At 52.9% G+C, this 18,953-nt stretch overlaps 2 protein-coding genes across 12 annotated transcripts in view; one reads left to right on the top strand and one right to left on the bottom strand.

Moving 5' to 3' along the window:
- The window catches only part of Kcng2 (potassium voltage-gated channel modifier subfamily G member 2), a 71,960-nt gene extending 67,807 nt beyond the window's left edge, over positions 1-4,153 (top strand). For all 5 annotated transcript variants that reach the window (XM_015992696.3, XM_015992694.3, XM_015992695.3 and 2 more), the window contains exon 4: positions 2,245-4,153. In XM_015992696.3, coding sequence (XP_015848182.1) covers positions 2,245-3,030 — 786 coding nt within the window. In that variant the 3' untranslated portion in view covers positions 3,031-4,153. The remainder of the gene's footprint in view (positions 1-2,244) is intronic.
- A 2,291-nt stretch (positions 4,154-6,444) lies between these two features.
- Slc66a2 (solute carrier family 66 member 2) overlaps positions 6,445-18,953 on the bottom strand; it is a 38,142-nt gene continuing 25,633 nt past the window's right edge. For 6 of the 7 annotated variants that reach the window (XR_013046197.1, XM_042264039.2, XM_006973872.4 and 3 more), the window contains 2 exons: positions 15,435-15,651; positions 6,445-7,578 (listed from right to left, as the gene is read on the bottom strand). Coding sequence is in view for 5 of the 7 variants with exons in the window: in XM_042264039.2 (XP_042119973.1) it covers positions 7,371-7,578; positions 15,435-15,651 (425 nt within the window). In the remaining 2 variants the exon portion in view is untranslated. Of the gene's footprint in view, positions 7,579-15,434; positions 15,652-16,627; positions 16,931-18,953 lie in introns of those variants that run through there. The other variant, XR_013046198.1, reaches the window with a different exon arrangement.

Raw genomic sequence — 18,953 nt, 5'->3', positions numbered from 1 at the left:
TGTATATTTGTCTCATATCCTTCAATGTTACTGAATTAATTTTTTCAGCTTTAATGTGTGCATTTATTTTAGTGGATTCTTTGGGCTTTTCTGTAAACAAGGTCATGTCACCTGTGAACAAACAGTTATTTCTTCCTTTCCAAACTGGATTTATTTGTTTGTTTGTTTACTATATCAACTGTCCTGGTTTGAGCCTTCAGAACTCCTTCGCTGCTGATTATCTGATCTTACTTAGGATGGGGTTGTGGGGGTTCGAGACAGGATTTCTCTGTGTGGCTCTGGCTGTCCTGGAACTCACTCTATAGACCAGGCTGACTTCAAACCCAGAGATCTGCCTGTCTTTGCCTCCCAAGTGCTGAGATTAAAGGCGTGTGCCACTATCTCCCGGCTCTGATCTTACCTTTTAATGATGCTATTATTATGAATTATATTAAGGAGTTTCAGGTGCCAAGTCAACCTCGCTTCCCTAGCAAAAATCGTCCTCTATTATTTTTTTTAACTTATTACATGCATCTATTTATTGAGAGAGGGCATGTGTGTGCCATGGCTCACAGGTGAAGGTTAACGTGCAGAAATTGGTTCCCTCCTTCCACCATGTAGGTCTTAAGAATCAAAATCATGTCATCTGTCTTGGTGGCAAATGCGTTTACCTGCTGAGCTGTAGCTAGAGTTTTCCTGCCTTGCCCACAGTCAGGACAATTCTTTGTCACCCACCAGTCCCACAGCCACTTAGACCCAAACAAGTAAACACAGAGACTTATATTGCTTATAAACTGTATGGCCGTGGCAGGCTTCTTGCTAACTGTTCTTATAACTTAAATTAATCCATTTCTATAAATCTATGCTTTGCCACGTGGCTCATGGCTTACCGGTACTTTACATCTTCCTTGTCCTGGCAGCTGCTGCAGGCAGTGACGCCTTCTGCCTTCCTGTTCTTTTATTTCTCCTCTCTGTTAGTCCCGCCTATACTTCCTGCCTAGCCACGGCCAATCAGGTTTTATTTATTGACCAATCAGAGCAACTTGACATACAGACCATCCCCCAGCACAGCCAAGTGCAGATCATCTCAGACACCTGCACTCAGGCCCATGGTCCTAATCATCCTCTATGCAGACCTGCTGGGTAAAGCCACAAGGAACCCGAGAATGGGCTCCCACAGGACATACAGAACATCCCACAGCACTGAGCCATCTCAAAGGTCCTCCATCATGGTTTCTAAGTCTTCCCTCTGCTGCTGGGTTCTGTTTGTTATCACTTTCTTTTATTGTTTTCATTTTTGTTTCTGAGATGGTCTCATGTAGCCTAGTATGGCCTCAAGATGGATATACAGTTGAGGACGGCCTTGAATTCCTGATTCTCCTGCCTGTACCTCCCAAGTGCTGGGGTCAGAGGAGCGCACCATCATGCTTGCCCTTATGTATGCTCCCGTAGTTTTTTAAAGATCACACTGTCTGGGTCTTGTGCCAAGGTCAACAGAATGAGCTCCGAAGTGTTTCCTCCACTCTTGTCAAGGATGGTGAAGACTTTGTGTTAATACTTGGAACGCTGCCGTCTGGACCTGTGATTTCTGTGTGGGTGGACTGCTCACTTAAATCCCAGCCACTGCCTCTGTCTCCAGGCTTGTTCAAGGTCTATCCAGACACTCTTTCTTCCCATGCCCATTTCTTCTTTGCCATTCTAGAATTTGCCCATTGCGTCTAAACTACTCGCCTCGCAGGCACATTATTCCTTTTCCTCCTTGGTGGCACTAGCAGGGTCCCACCTGCCTTTCCTGTTCCTGTGGTATGAAGTGTGTCGGTTTTGGTCTTTTCAAGAGTCAACTTCTCAGGTCTGCCTTCTGCTCTGGTATTCCTGCTCCAATTTCTATTGCCTCTTCCAGTGTACTGTGATTCCTTTTCCTCTCCTTTTCCCAGCTGTCTAAAAGTGGAATGTTAGGTCATTCATGCCAAAGCTTTTTTTGTAGGCATCTCACCGATCAAATCAGAAGTGCTCAGTGGTCAGTGGTTCCAGGTTTTAAATGCCTTTCCAGTTTCCCGGAATCAACCTGCCCATTAGCCCACATACAGAAATGATGTTAAATAAATCTTCAAGAGGAGGAGGGCAGATTGGGCCTTTTTAGCCAAATTCTTATACCCTTCCCCTATTCCCACACGTCCCTGGTGCCGGGTCTGTGTGACATCTCGCGTCCCTGACTGACTTCCTCGTAGCCACCGTCTGCCAACCGGGTGTCCCTCTCCTCCACAGGGCGAGTGCTCCGCAAAGTGCCGCAACCTGTTCGTGCTGGAGACGGTGTGCGTGGCCTGGTTCTCCTTCGAGTTCCTGCTGCGCTCCCTGCAGGCCGAGAGCAAGTGCGCCTTCCTGCGGACTCCGCTTGCCATCATCGACATCCTGGCCATCCTGCCCTTCTACGTGTCGCTGCTCGCGGGGCTGGCGGCAGGGCCCACGGGCAGCAAGATGCTGGAGCGCGCGGGGCTGGTGCTGCGGCTGCTGCGGGCGCTGCGCGTGCTCTACGTGATGCGCCTGGCGCGCCACTCGCTGGGACTGCGCTCGCTCGGCCTCACCGTGCGCCGCTGCGCGCGCGAGTTCGGACTGCTGCTGCTCTTCCTCTGTGTGGCCATGGCGCTCTTCGCGCCGCTCGTGCACCTGGCTGAGCGCGAGCTGGGCGCTCGCCGCGACTTCTCCAGCGTCCCCGCCAGCTACTGGTGGGCCGTCATCTCCATGACCACCGTGGGCTATGGAGACATGGTGCCGCGCAGCCTGCCGGGCCAGGTGGTGGCGCTGAGCAGCATCCTCAGCGGCATCCTCCTCATGGCTTTCCCTGTCACCTCCATCTTCCACACCTTCTCGCGCTCCTACTCGGAGCTCAAGGAGCAGCAACAGCGCGCGGCCAGCCCTGAGCCGGTCCTGCGTGAGGACAGCACGCGCGACGACAGCACGCGTTCGGCCAGCGCCACCGAGGACAGCTCGCAGGACCCCGAGAGCGCAGGCGCAGCAGGAAGCTCGCCAGGCCGGGTGGGACCCTCAGCCTAGTGCCCTGCTAAAAGCTTCCGGAGGGACACGAAGCGTCCGCTGACCCAGGAGTCGCAAACTTGGTCTGGCATGCCATTGCAGCCGGCCTGGCACCCCCAAGCAACCCCGAGCTTCGCGTAGCCTGGAGGATACAGCAGCCTGGTCTTTCTTCCCTCTTTTATTTTCCCTCCAGTTTTAAATTTTCTATGGCTAATTAAAAATAATTGAGTTCCAGAAAGTCCAAGTCTGAAGCAAATGCCAGCCACCCCAGACTAACTTTCGCCTTCCCTGGCTCCCAATCTAGGGCAGCCCCAGGGAACAGAGGGTGACATCCACCTTGTGACCCCCGGTGGGCAATACCCCATGTAAAGGACTTCAGCAGGCACCTGACACTACCAGTGTCCACATCACCTGCCAAGCGTTGGGGCAGAGGTTTGCCGGGGCTGTTAGTCCCCGAGTTCTGCCTAACTGCTCTTTGCAAGGGGAGAGGAGACATCTCAGCGTTGACCTCTGACCTCTGATCCTCCACACCAGCTCAATCCGGTGATAAGGTTGCTCTCGAGGTTTGCATGGTGGCCTTTTAACCCTTTCCCTGCCCTCCCAGCTGGTCTGTGGGAAGGTTGTCTGTCTCCAGGGGATGCTCTCTTCTGTTGGGACGTTTCCCTCAGACATGGCTCAAGTGAAAACCAAAACTTCGGTGAAGGGCCTATCGGGGTGAGGGGCAGTTCAGAGAGACTCCTGCTGGGACACTGATATGCCAAGGAGGCATGGCCTTTCTCTACTCCATGAAAGCAAGGGAAATGGAACTTTCCAAGCCATGTGGCTTCACCCTGTCCCCACAACCCAGCAGGTGGTGGCCCATGCCTGTAATCACAACACTCGGGAAGTAGGGGCAGGAGGATCAGATGTTCCGTGAGCCCCAGGCACCCACCCAACACACACATCCATACATAAGAGATTCACAGACCTCCTCCATCAGGAGGGAAAGTCCTCTGTCTTCAGGCCATCATCACAGTCTACTGCATAGTAGCTTTCAGCAAGGCCCCTACGTGGGCTCAGTACAGGCCCATTTGGGGCCCTTGTACCACACAGGCTTTGCAAGAATCTACTGCAACCAAATAACAAGTTGCAAGCCCCCTCCTCACAGCAGGAAGCCGAGTTCTGCTCAGTTGGGTATCATGTATGTTCTGTGGGGTCCATGCTGAGTCCGGGGCTCCTAGAGCTGTGATTGGGGGGGGGGTTGGCAAACGCACACGGCAGGAACAGAGCACCCCCAACCTTTGACTTTGCTAGCATCCTTGGTGATGGCACACACTGCCCTGACAGTGCAATTAGCCCATCCTTACATGGTCCTCACTCCCCGGGCAGGTGGGAGATTTCAGAGTATCAGGCAGAGAACTGAATCCAGGACTGGAGTGGGCTTGGATATCCATGGCATGTCTCTAGGGGTAGGGGTGGCATGGAGTGGCAGGCGTGCACACACATAGGCTTCACCTGTCAAGGCAACGGGGCATGAGAGATAAGGGCCCTGGGAAGCAAACAGGTAACTTGGTCTTGCCAGAAGCACCTCCTCCAGGACCAAGCAAGAGATGGAGGCCAGTGACCCACACCAGGCAACCTTCTTGCACTTCTCTTCAGAGCATCCCACCTTTTCTGGGATCTCCGTGTAATCTCCTTGAGACAAAAGGGGTACTCTGCTGTTAGATGTAGGAACAGTTGCTAAGGATGGGCCTGGCCAAGCTTGGCTGAAACCTGGAGCCCAGCATGGGTTTTGCTGAGTCCCTGGTGGCAGCCCTGTACAGAATGCCCTTCTTGCTACTGGGTCCACATCCACTAGGGCCAAAGCCAACAGTTTTGTTTTGTTGTTTTTAAGACATCTTTGAAGGAATGGCGAAAATGCAGGGACTAGAAGAGCCAGAGCATCCTCCAAAAGTGGGGAGAGCTAGAAGTTACCCCAGGGTACCTTGAGCTCAGGCCTGCCTCCCCAGCGTGTGTAACAACATGGGTAGACCTTGAACACACACTGAAGATGGGTCTGGGACTTTCAAGGTGAACTGCCTTTCCTGTAGCAATGGCTTTGGGCTTGCTTAGGTCCCGATGGGGATTTTGGTACCAGCAGACAGAGATCTAGCCAGAAGGAAACCTCCTGTAACCAGGCTGGCATTCAAGGTGAACCCCTTCCCCAGGGACAGTATGGACTCCTGCTAGTCAGATGCACTGACTTCCTCCATGAAGATCTGAGAAGTAAACTTCAGGCTGTTGTTCCTTGGAAGCCAGGGAATCGATGAGGAACTAGCACGGGATCTATTGTCATTCTGACCAGTAGCCAACAACACTCTCAACCAGGGGCATCGGAAGCCACCGTGTTACCATACGGCGGAGGTGACAGCCAGCCCTGTTGAGAATGATGGACAGGGAAGGACACATCTCTCCTGAGCTAGCCACCTCCTAAAAACTATTCGCAGAAGGATATAGGGCTGGGCGTGCTGTGGCCTCAGCTTCCTGTTTGGTTTCAGGGAACATGTCATGTATTCCCCTGGATTCCAACCAGCCCTCTTGGGACATAGGAGAAGTCCATATAGAAACACAAGGCAAGACACCACAGTGCACTGGCTGCATCCTTGGTGCGTGTGATACTTAAACGTTGACCACAATCACAGCAGGGATTGGGTTGCGGAAAGCAGCTCTTCCCATACTGCCAAGAGCTGACTGGGCTTGCGTGCTCAGAACCGTGGTGAGGTGCAGCCTCAGCCATGCAGGCAATGACCCCGCAGTCTACAACACCCTGCCAGGCCACTGAGGTGCAGCCTCAGCCATGCAGGCAATGACCCCGCAGTCTACAACACCCTGCCAGGCCACTGAGGTGCAGCCTCAGCTTGCAGGCAATGACCCCGCAGTAATCTACAACACCCTGCCAGGCCACTGAGGTGCAGCCTCAGCTTGCAGGCAATGACCCCGCAGTGATCTACAACACCCTGCCAGGCAGAGAACAGGAGTGAGTCCAGGCAGTGCCTCCCTCCTGTGCTTCTGTTTCCTCACTGTTAAACGGTTGGTCCAGAGTGGTCCCCCAAACCCGTCTACTTCAACAGCTTGGAAAAGCATAATCCCAGTCATGACTGCATATCTCTGGCTTACCTGGAACCCTCCGTCAGCTTCACGGAGGGCAATTTGAGTCCATTCATCCTCAAATGCCAGACAGATGTCCTCATCCACCCAGACATGGACCACAGTCCCTAAGAGCCACATGAACCCTTCAGCCCAATGCCACCCCGTACCAACCTCCACCTCCCAAACTAGTGCCAGTCACCCTTCTCCACAAATCTGTACCACTGCCACCCTCTACCCTACATCTCACCCCCCTCCTGCTCTGTAATTCCATCCTCCCTACCGGACCCACATACTGTTTACTGACTTAAAGACACCACAAGGAGCATGTTCGTTCAGCAGCTGGGCCTGCAACCGATGGCGTTTACTTTGGAGGTAATTACCATTACAGACATCTCCCTTCATCTTCAAAAAAATAAACATCTTGCAAGCATCTCACAGGCCCGAGAGAGCGAGTAAGCAAGAATCTCGCTCACACACTTAGAATATCTGAGGCAAGCTTGAAGGTGGCACAGTGCGGCCTCTTCAGCCACCTGGTGCGCCACCAGGACTGTCAAGAGCTATTGTGCTGTCCGTGGGTGGCGTCACTGTGTGCACGAGAAGACCTCCTGCCCAGCAGAAGGGAAGAAACTGTGATGTAGAAGCATCTAGAACATTCTGGACCCAGGAGCCAGCCAGGCCAGCACAGGGCTGCCAAGCATACGTGATCTCAAGATGAGCAGAGAGAGGAGCAAAATACAGTGACCAGGGTCAGGCCAGCAGCTTCCATCTCCACCAGGTGCCGCAAATATACCCGCGGCACACCAGAGCAGGGCAGGGCAGAGCTTGAGGACAGACCAGCCACCAGCAGCCATGACTGAACACTGTCTAGAGCGCCACAGGCTCTGCCAAGAGACAAGAGGCTCGCTGAGGGAGACTGGCTGAGAGGAAGGGACTCAGCGGGCTGCTGTGCCTGCCAACTTGCTCAGCTGCATGAACCTACTTCAGGGTCAGGCCAGCGTTTTCCTGAAGGAGGTAGGGAAAGACACCTGCCTTTTCTATCACCTTGAAAACACCACAGAGCCAGCCCTAGCTCCACTACCCCCGAGTCCCCCACCTGAAGGCTGTGGGGACAAGCACTCAACTTCCTATCTCTGGCTACACGCGGCCTGTTTGTCTGTGGCGTGTGCAGGGCCAGCCTCCCTAATGCAGACGCATAGGTTGGGACTCAGCACCCACGGCTGATTGGTCACATGTCCTTGTCTTCCAGAGATGCCTCAGAGAGCCTTGGCACTAGTCGGGTGTACTGCGTGGGGTGCTGGCTTCTGGGGGTGGTGAGCAAAGGCATAGGCCTGCCCCAGGATAGCCAGGTCCACCATGACCTGCAGCAGACCACAGACAGAGAACTGCAGAGGAGCGCCATTGAGCAAGAAGTAGGCTGTCTTGAAGGTGTCGCCACTTGTCCACATGAGCACCATCTTGAGGCTGCAAGGAGACAAAAGGACAGTCAGTGTTGACCCGAGAACGGGGACCTATACAGAGGTCAGCGGTGTGACCCAGAGGATTAGGGGGCATGTTAAGAAATGGGGCCAGGGGGCGGTGGTGGTGCACGCCTTTAACCCCAGCACTCGGGAGGCAGAGCCAGGCCGATCTCTGTGAGTTCGAGGCCAGCCTGGGCTACCAAGTGAGCTCCAGGAAAGGCGCAAAGCTACGCAGAGAAACCCTGTCTCGAAAAAAACAAAAAAACAAAAAAAAAAACAAAAAAAGAAAGAAAGAAAGAAAAGAAAAGAAAGAAATGGGGACCACAGAAGGATACCCTGACCCAAGCCTGCCCAACCTACCACCTTGCACCCTTCTCTGGTCCCAGAGAGAGAGAGAGGACACTCTACCTCACACCAGGACCTGGCAGTTCTGACCCCCGTGGGTCAGACCATGGCTCTGGCCAGAATGGCCTAATCACAGAAAGCCACAAGGGCTGGTATCCAGGGAGGCCAGAACCTCAGGGCTCTTTAGCCTGGCCCAGGAGGTTCCCACACTGGGTGCTACAGGTGTTGGGGGACGGTGGAGAAGACAGAGGAAGGACAGGAAGCATAAAGAGGCTGCCCTGGGGCCTTCTCTCAAGAGAGATTTCCATTAGAGAAACAGAAACGACCATGGCCTATTGCCCCATACATCCTGTGTCTTCACATGGCATTAGAGACGCCAGACATAACTGCTTCTCTGCATCATAGGCGCAAACAAGCTCAGCCTTCCTAGCAGCTGAACCTGCAGCATTAAACTACACGCAGCCCAAGTGTGCAGGCTGCAGCTGATGCCCCCAGGCAGGCAGCTGATTGCCGCTTACCGCCGCCAAGTCCCCTCACACACCATGCAGAGGAAACATCCCACAAGCGAAAGACACAGCCACTTATTTTAGCCACCTCTCTGCAATAATGCCAGCTTCCTGTCCTCTTGGGGACACCAGCTTGCTCCTTCCTGAAATGGCTCTCTCTTTATGCCAGTCCCAGTGCTACAGCTCAGGTGCCCCAGAACAAAAGGGGCATCACACCCAGGTGGGGTGGCACTTGGACGGTGGAGCAGATGGATTAGGAGTTCAAGGTAAGTCTCAGCTACAAGACTTTGTCTCAAAACAAACAGCATTACTGGAAGACATCACAGACACACACAATCCAGATAAAGGACCCCTGATGGGTATACTAATATGGGGCCACACGGAGGTTACTACTGGCTCCTGTTTCTCGTGTGATTGGACAAGTCTGAGGTTGCAGGGAGCTGAAGCCAGTTGGTATGACATAACTGTATGACAAGGTCAGAAAGCTCAGATTTCACCTCTCAGACAAGTGGCAATGTCCCTCATAATCCCACAACACCAAATGAACAGGAAACAACTTCCACGGGATCTTCTATGGGAGTCAAGCCCAGAAAGAAGGCTTTTAGCTCTCATTTTATGATCAGGAAAAGCCAGGGGATGGAGAGATGGCTCAGCAGTTGAGAACATTGGCTATTCTTCTAGGTTCGATTCCCAGCACCTGCCTGGCAGCTTACAACTGTCTGTAACTCCAGTTCTAGGGGATCCGACACCCTCACATAGACATACGTGCAAGCAAAACATCAATCAACGCTCATAAAATAAAAATAATTATTTTTAAAAATCAGGTAAAGCCAAAATGTTGGGGGGCTCAGAACACCCAGGGTAATGGATGGAGGCTGTGGGGACGAAATCTGGGTCTTGTTGGATCACCTGTGTGACAACATCCTCATACCGCAGCTTCAGTCCCTCAATAAAGGAGCAGAACGTGGGGCGGGCTGGGGTCACTGCATCTGATTCACCACCTCTTAAACAGAGCCCAGGATCCCCCTACAACGGACAGACAGGCCAATCTTCCAGAGGCCTCTGAGACAGCCACACCTGTCCAGGCCCCTGGGAAATACCTGGACAGTCACGTCTGGACACTTATCCCATATAGAGAGCAGGTGCTGGATGCTCAGGGTACAGCCTGAAAGTCAGTGTCACAAAGCCCTGGTCAGACAGCAAGCTGACCTGGACAAGGGACATGTGACTCATGTGGGTTCGCTGCAAACCAAAGAGACTAGGAAGACCCTGCTGCAAAGGTGGCCCACCTGCCCCTCAGAGTCACAGATGCATGTCAAACATGTGCTGGCACAAAACACACAGAGGTGACCTGTGTGACCCAGTTACACACACACACAGAGTGAGAGGGTATTTAAATAATTCACCCAGTGTCACATACTAAGTAGGTGTGGGATCTCTTGGGCTCGACTCCAAAGTCTGGTAGAGACAGGTCACAGCACAGGATACACAGCTGTAGCCCTTAGCCCCAGACCACCTGTCCCTCCTGCCCAGGCCTCCTGCCCAGTGCCCTCACTGCTAAGACCCCATTGGCCCCAAGTGCATAGTTGTGTCTGTAACAGCAAGTGGAGACATGAGGTAATTGCTGGAGCATGGCACTGCCCAGTGCCAGGGATATTCTTAGCCGCTTGGATTCTTCCTTCGGATGGTCTGTATCCTCCAGGGAAGGCAGCGTGTTGATGATGCCAACACCATTCTGTTCCTAGGACCAGGCATCTAACCAAGCTGCGGTTCTCACACACTCTGAATGGCTCAGAGAGGTAGCAGAGGGGACAGAGACCACGGCCTCCTCATCAGGAGCTACAGGGCTGCTGGACACAGGGCAAACTCGGGGGTCCATTTCCTGGGGCTGTTAGTGCTTTGTCTGCTCTGAGGCAATGAACCCTAGCTTTTCTCCACACTAGGGTGTCCCCAATCCTCTACTGCAGTGACATCTTCATGTGCAAAGAGTGAGCACTGCTCCTGAAACCCCAGCACTCAGGAGCCTAAGGCAAGAGGGTCAAGTGTTGAACCGGCCGGGGATGATGCTGTGTGCACACCCTCAATCCCAGTACTTAGGAGGCAGAGGCAAGAGGATCTCTGTGCGTTCAAACGCAGACTGGTCCGCATAGCAAGTTCTAGGACTACATAGAGAAATCCTGTCTCAGAGAGGGGAGAGGGGAGAAAGAAAAGAGAAAGAGCCCAAGGGCAGGCTGGGGAAATGGGTGGTAGAGATAGATCATATCCCAAGAAGTCCGTCTCTCATCCTTGGATGGAGGAAGCAGCTGGCCTAGGGTCTAACCAAAAGATACCCAGAGTACAGGACTTCCACTCTCCCAGGCCATGAATCTTGTAGTGGAGCCAGTGGGTGTGGAGCAGACTGTCGTCCCAGAGGCCTAGATTTTCTGCTTCAAGATATATTCAAGATCCCGAAGTAGAGGGAGGTGCGAATCCTAGGTGGCCAAGGCACGGCCACAGTTCCCTCCCTCCCTGCCTCTCTATGGAGTGCTGACTGCTGTCTCTTCAATGGGCCTCCTGGCCCGACCCTCCTGGCCTCCCCCACTGTTTTAATCTAGGCTCCCATTACCTCATTCTTGGCTCCAGCATTTTCCTTCCAAACCAGGCTGCCAGATCACTGCTCTTAAAATACCTCCTCACCTCATCCTTGCCCCGGGCAGCCGACAGGAGTGCCTCTCTTTGGCACCCAGGACAGAAAAACCAACTGTTGCACCTGCTCGGCTTGCCTTCCAGCTTCAGCCCTCCGGCATGCTGACCATGCTGACCTCAGCCCAGCACCATGCCGCCACCGCCGCCGCCGCCGCCGCCGCCGCCGCCGCCACCACCACCACCACCGCCACCACCTGCAAAAGCTCCCCCAGGCCTGAAACCCACCCAAATCATCATGTCCCCTTGGAGGTGATTTGTAACCCTGAGTTAGGTAAAGTTCTCTTAGATGAGACACCGGAAACAACGAAAAGAAAAGGCAGATATATACACTCCATGTCATCAAAGCTGATGGGGTCTTAAGTATCCTAGACTGGCCTTACAAGCCTAACATAGCTGTGGATGACCTTGAATTCATAATCCTCCAACCTCTACCTCCTAAATGCTGGGTTTGCAGGTGTGTACCCCACGCCTGGTTGGTGTGGGGCTGAGGATCAAACCTCCAGGGCATGCTAGGCCAGCACTCTACCAACTGAGCCATCCCCATCCCCTAGAGCTGAAACTTAGGTGCTACAATAGATAACACTGAAAAAGCAGGCACAAAAGCCAGGGTGGGGCATCAGAGACATATTTATAGATCATATATCTGATATGATTCTAATACCCAGAACAGAATGTTCTCGTTCTTACAATTCAGCAATAAAACACTACAAATACACACATTAAAATGGGTAGGGATCCCTAAGACAGACACTTCTTCAAAGACAGGGCCAGGGCCACATGAGATGCTCATCATCATTTAATTGTCAGTGAAATGCAAGCCAAACCACCATGAGCCCAGTACTTCACTCCTGCAAGGATGTTGGAAATAACAAACAAGAAGAGCTATGGGGGGGGGGGGGAGGCTCAGTCACACACACACACACACACACACACACACACACCTGGTGGAATGTGAAAATGTGCCTCTCTGGAAAACAGGCTGGCAGTCCCACAGAAGGTCACATGCCAAGCCATCCTGTGACCCAGCCAGTCTATGCCTACATGCTTTCTCAATAAAGGAAAGCATAGTATGTCCACAGGAAAATTTGTACAAAAAGCCAGGACAGCATGAGTCACAGCGTCCATCAACTGAAAACACCAACAGACACATCTGGTGCATCCACACAATGATGTAAGCCATGGACAGGAATGACGCTCAAGCCAGACAGATGGCCACATGCTACCTGATTCCACAGGTGTGTAATGACCAGAACAGGCAAAGCAGGAAAGACAGAATGCAGGTAAGTGGAGGAGTCTGGGTCAGGTGGGCATGGCTGCTAATGAGTTCAATTTGCTCATCGGAAACTGCTCCAAAATTAGAACATGGTGCCGCTTTGAACTAGAGCCGGTGCCTGCATGAACATGCACCACCAGGTACTGTGCAAGCCAGTGACTTGTGGTATATGAATGCTATGTTCTGGGGGGGGGGGGTGTACCTGGCCTGTCGACTGTGGACACTATGAGCAGGATCTCTCACATAGCTATCAGAATGAACGCACAGCACAGGCAGATTACAGAGGTCCGGCAGTGACACATCCCAGAAGAAGCACGCTGGGTTTCCCAAAAGGTTATAAATGCTAAGGGGCCTGCTCAGGGGACCAAGGCTAGATCTGTGGGATCACTGGTTAAGCAAAGCCCAGCTTCCGGGAGCGTCTCACTATAGCAAGAGAGCCCAGAGTCCCAACTGGATCCTGCAGAGTGGCCTGGTGGCATGGTTCAGGGGTCTGTCCCTCAGCCTCCTTTGTTTTAACTGCTTGTGGTCTAAACCTGCCTGCCTCCTCCTCATCCCGTTCTCACATGGCCTCCATCCTCACTCATGTGGGCCCTGCCTCTGAGCACCTTCCCTGCTGGGTCCTTCAGACCCCCTTCAATGCCTCTCCCTCCCCATTCTGCACTCCCAGTGCATTCCCCAGCGACTCCTTCCTGTTCCACGCTGTTGAAGGCTGCAGAATGCTTGGCTCCCTCTTATCTTTTACACCCACCCCTGTTCTCCAGTAATTACTTGTTAGGGAACAGTCTTCAAATCTAGTAAAAACCTGGAGGAAGAAGAATGCAAATACCCCCAGGATCCGCCGTGCCGAGGTTCGCTGCATTAATTAGTAAAGTTATTCCAAACGTATCATCATTCATCACCGGCTCCAAGACCACAGCCGGTTAATATTTTTCTTTTTTTTTTTTTTTTTGGGTTTTTCGAGACAGGGTTTCTCTGTGTAGCTTTGCGCCTTTCCTGGAACTCACTTGGTAGCCCAGGCTGGCCTCGAACTCACAGAGATCCGCCTGGCTCTGCCTCCCGAGTGCTGGGATTAAAGGCGTGCGCCACCACCGCCCGGCAAGCCGGTTAATATTTTTCAAGAGGGAAATTATTCAAAAATATCTCGAGCAGTAGCTCTAAGGCAGGAAATCTGAATACGTGCCTGTGGGGTTGTGTATGTACATGTGCATGTGTGTACGCACACCCATCTGCACACGTGTGTAAAGCAAGACTTTCCAGAAAAATCTGCTCTGAGGACTACTAGAATCAGAAAGGAACAAATGCTCCCAGTTCCTGAGCAGCCCTTCCAGACTCCCAGCCCCAGGAATCCATATGTAAAGTAGAGTTGGTTTGAAGTCTCAAGGTAGAATCCTCCTCATTATGGTGCAATGGCCTGAGCAGGTCCTTAGAGGAAAGTGAGCAGCCTCTAGTTTCTATGTATGTTTAAGTGTTTATGTGTGTGCGCATGTTTTAAACACGTTTTCAATCCATCACGAGAAGCACCCACACGCCATCAAATTTATTTGAAACTGCACTTCCCACGGCTTCAAGAGTCACAGTCCCCAGATCTGTGGCAGTCCATCCCTCCATTGGAGAAGGTGAGGGCACAGTGGGGCCCGAGATATCCTCAACTAGGATTCCTGGTGGGCAATCCTATCACAGCATCAGCCCCTGCAGTAATGGCAGTTTGGCTGGCAAGTGCCCCTGTGCATGTGAGCGTCTAGGACCCTGCCCCTCGAAGACACCCCAGTAGGGAGCCCTATGCCTCCAAACACTGGTTCCTCCTCGGCTCCATGACACCTTCTCTAAAACACCTCTGCTCCCAGCTGAAGATGGGTCACCCAACCCTCGAGTTTTGGAACGACAGCAACAAAAGTTAGTGGTGTCCAGAAGTTACTCTGTGCCTTTCCTCCAGGCTCCCCATTGACATGGACTCAGAGCTGGAGCTCTACCTGTACATCCCCCAGCCCCAAACCAGAGCTTCAGGATCCTCATGGCTCCAGCCCCACCAGACGTAGGAAAAAAAAAAAAAAAAAGAAAGAAAGAAAAAAAAAACATCCAGACCCGATTTAGAGCTCCACCCACCCAGCACTTGGGAAACCTGATCCACCGTGGTCACCACTGTCAGCCTACCTCTGCCCTGCCCGCGTGTGTATCACGTTAGAGCTTAGGTGGCACCACTTCCCTCCCCCCAGATCTGTGGGAGCATTGCACTCTATATCTGAACATACACACTCTATGCACGCACACATGCGTCCAGTCAAAGGAACTTCAGAGAACCTGGTATGTGGCATGACCGCAAAGCTCCGCCACCCAGGCCACTGTGAGTCCCTCCCTTCCGGGATTCGGTTTTCTCCAGAGAACAGGATGCTGTCATTCCACAAAGCGCCACCGCTATGCACAAGGTCCCCCCTCCGAGAAAGGGGACCCCTGGGTATCTTCCACAAGAGGTGGGATGACCTTAGTGAGTAGTGGATATGGGGTGAGAAGTGGGCAGCGTCTCAGTGTGAAGCTGAGTGGCTTCCTCAAGGATGGCGCCAAATGAACCACAGGGCTGTGTTCTCCCCTCCTCCTCACCAGTGGACCTGTGTTCAGTAAATGCTACCTTCTTCGAGACTTTCCAATGGTCTATGGGGACTGTCCTGTACTAGACGGATGTCTCCAGACACTTAGTATGATCCTGACAACAGCTTTATCCTCCTTCTCCAGACACTGTAGCTTTGGGAGGTTGTGGCAAGTCCCACTGTGGAAAAAGCCATAGTTGGGGCACCTTTGGTAAGATCACCTGCCCAGCCACATCCAGTTGTATAGGTACCACGCTCCTCAGTCCCTGGTCCTGCATAAAAGCTCTGCAGCTTCTGATGGGCCGTGGCCTCCCCAGAGGGTTTCTGCTTCCCTCCCCTGCCCCACCTAAACATATCCTCTCAGACAAGAGTCGGAGGCCGAGTGTGTTTACGCAGCGTGATTTCGTCATACTGTCAGTGCTCCACGGCTCCAGTGAGTGCTGTGGGAGCATCCTCAGGAACCCCCTACCTCATGCCCTCCGTGGAGCGGTGGCGGTAGTTCCGATACAGCTGTGGCACACCCAGCATGGCCTCGGTCAGCACGGCCAGGAAGCCTAGTGTCTCCACAAACAGAGCCGAGTCGATGGACAGGTAGGTGACATAGCCCGCCACACCCGTGAAGGCCAGGACACACTGCACATAGTCTGCAAAGCTGCTCCAGTGCCAGAAATGGTGAGGGTCAAAGTCTGGCGGGGGAGAGAGAGAGAGAGAGAGGTACCTCAGCTGGGTGAGCAAACTGAAGCTTATGGGGAGGTCAAGTCAGTGTGGGGAGTCGAACCCACACTGACACGTCATGGTCATAAGTGAGGAGAAATGAACGGGTCAGAGCAATGCGAGGTTAGTGTGGAGAAAAAATACAAACGGGTCAAGGCCAGTGGGAGGAGACTTGACCAGGACAAGCCCAGTGTGAGGAGACTTGAGTGGGTCAAAGTCAGTGTAGGAGATGTGGACCGCTCCAATCCAGTGTGAGAAGAGATGTGAGCAGGCCAAAGTCAGTGTGGGGAGGAGACACAAGCAGGCTGCGGTCAGTGTGGGGAGATGAGAGCATTCCAATTAAAGCAATCCTAGAGACTCTTGGTATCAACAGTAAGTCAGCATAAGGGGTACTGAAGTCCTGTAACTTAATCCAATCGCTCCAGGAAGGAGCACAGTACATTGTACCAGAGCCTCTGGAATCCGAGTCCTGGGTTAGAACTACAGCTCTGCCGTCTGTAACTCTGGTTAACCGTGTGTCTCCATCCACCCAGGTTAATGCACCCACCTCCCGGGACCATTCTAAGGGTTAACACATTAGTTCTGAGTCTGAGGGTGCTTTTAGCCCATAGGAGGGATTCAGTCCACACACAGCACTATTGCTACATCCTTGGTTGCCACAACAATATCCCTTCTTGTTTGATGAATATTCACACACAGTCACACCAATGAACTAAATGACACTTCAGCAGATGAACGCTTGGCCCTGGAGACAGGAGTAGCTACAGGGAAGCTTCAGGTGAGAAGGGAAAGCCTGCCATAAGCAAGGATGTGGCACGGCTGAGTCTGACCTGGTTCCTAGATCAGCAAGTCCAGGACAGGAACATCCAGCAGGTGTAGGTGGGCAGAGCCAAGAGATGCCGGGGCACTAAGTTCGGCTAAGTATGGCTGTTTTGATGGGGTGGTGGGTTTTTCTTTTCTATTTTTGTTACTGTTTTACTTTTGGTGCTGGGGAAGAGGAAATCCTCACCCATTCTAGGCAAATGCTCTACCACTGAGCTAAACTCCAGCCCACTGGACACACTCTGACATAAGGAAAACAGCTAGCGGATTACTGACCTGGTATCCCTGTTTGTAAATGACTTGGCCATGCAGACTCCAGCAAAGCTGCAGCCCTGGGGTTTTCAGAGACTCAGCCTGCCCTGCGTCAGCATTTCTGCATTCTGCATTCTGCACTGTGCATGTGAATCCGCAGGTCACCATCTCCCTCTGCTACGGGAGAAATCAGCCTGTGCTGGTGTGGTACACATTAAAGTGGGGGGTGGGAGTGGGGGTGGGGGGAGGAGTGCCTAACTTCCTCCCAGTTACTCAGACTCAAACACGAAAAAAGGCTGTTTCTAATACTACCCAGGAAGCTCCTTTTTGGTTCTGGGGGTGCACCAAGACAAAAAGGAATAATCTGGGAAACCCCAGAGGGCACGCACTGACCAGGTTCCCTGCACCAGATGGCATTTTATGTGTGCCACATACTATGCAGCTTGGAGGTAATGTTGCCCCATACCCACCCCACTTAGCAGGCTCAGAGACACAAAGGAGCCACCCCGTCCAAGGTTACAAGTCTCACTGAAGCCTGGACTCAGGAGAAACTCCACAATGAAGACCTGCCTTTCTGGATTTGGGGTCCCTGGGGTCCTCCTCTGCAGCCTCGGCAACAGACATGTGACCCTAACAGCCTAGATATGTCATCAATACATCAATGGAAATTTGACTCAGGGCCTACTACAGGGCTAGAGCCATGCAAGGGGACATGGCAACGTCACCACACACCACCTACAGTAAGGCTCTCAAGTATTGGTGGCCCATGGACTAGGCGTGGCTTTAGTTTATCTCCATTCTAGAGCCTTCTTGATGCCAGGCTAGCCTGGACTCATTCACAGCTCCAATGCATCCTGATGATGACCTAAGGGGCAGCAGGCACTGATCCCCCTCAGATGACAAGCCCAATCCTGGAACGAGCCTGCTCTGGGGCAGCAGGTGCAAGCGGAGCTGTCCTGAATGACGGGGTAGAGGTACAGGCTGCACTACCTCCCCGTGTGTTCCAGTGCCTTCAGGGAGAGCTAAACTGACCCTCAGAGGTAAACAGATTCCCAACAGAGCACCAGAAAGAAGCCCTCGGCCCAATGCAACATCATCACACGTGTTGAACAGGTGGGTGTGTGTGTAGCTCAGTGGGAATTCTCCATCACACATGTGCCGTGTGGTGATCGGGGACCTGGGGGCCAGGGGTAGGTAGCCCTCCAACAGCAGGTAGCCAGGGTCAGCTGAGGGACAAGGGATGGCTCCTGGGACAGCTGGTTCCTGAGCGGCTGTGGGAAGACTTGGAAGTGACAGGAGAAGACAGACAGTAGCGAGTCCTGCAGGACACTTGAGCTTTCACAGCACACATTGCCGAAGGCCCCGATGTCTGCTGAATCGATGATGTGTAACAGGATGAACAACCCAATTTTAAAAATGGGCAAAGGGAAGATTCAGAAAGTGGCCAAGAATCACGTGGAAGAAAACTCAGCATCCTTAAGGTATAAGGACAAGTCCAGTCCTCCAGGACCCAGTGGGCAGAGCCTGAATGCAGAGTTGCCCTCACCCTGCTGTGAGGCGGAACGACTCCGGGTCCACCGAAGTGTTGAGAGCAGAAAGAAACCGAGTCCAGGCCAGAGTGCTTTGGGTGGTGTTGTTTTATCTTCGAGGGCCCGCCTCTCGGGCAGCGGTAGATGCCACCTTGAGACCACCAACAAGGACAGCAAAGTTACACGAGGCAGCTTTGACATGTGTGGTTGACAATCCGTGGTCCTACGGCAGCCCGCCAGCACCCTCGTGTGGCTTGTCTGTGCCAATTCAGGCAAAGACTTCCCGCTCCCTAGGAGCGGAGTAAGAACAAGACACGTCCTCCAGAGAGGCAGGCAGGGCCTGGGTTCTCTCAGCTCCCTGCCTAAAGTTCAAGCCAATGACAATCAGCCACCGAAAAGGCAGAGCGAACCCCAGACCCAATGAGGAACAGGGTACAGGGCTCCCTACTTTGGATGTGAATCCTCAGGAATGGCAGCTCCGCTCCTAGCCAGCAGAGGTCAGGATCCCGCCAGGACCAGCGGGAGCACTCACCTCTGAGAAGCTGCCTGAGAAAAAGCAGCTGATCCTTGGCACTAACTAACATGAAGTAGGGCCCGGGAGACTGAGCTGCTGGGGGTGGTGAGGCTGGGTAAGGACAGGCCACCCTGATGACAGCATGACACCACATGGA

The sequence above is a fragment of the Peromyscus maniculatus genome, chromosome 19, assembly GCF_049852395.1.
Source record: "Peromyscus maniculatus bairdii isolate BWxNUB_F1_BW_parent chromosome 19, HU_Pman_BW_mat_3.1, whole genome shotgun sequence".
NCBI classification, from domain to species: domain Eukaryota; kingdom Metazoa; phylum Chordata; class Mammalia; order Rodentia; family Cricetidae; genus Peromyscus; species Peromyscus maniculatus.
The sequence above is the reverse complement of the archived record's forward strand: the minus strand, read 5'-3'. Positions and strand labels throughout refer to the sequence as shown.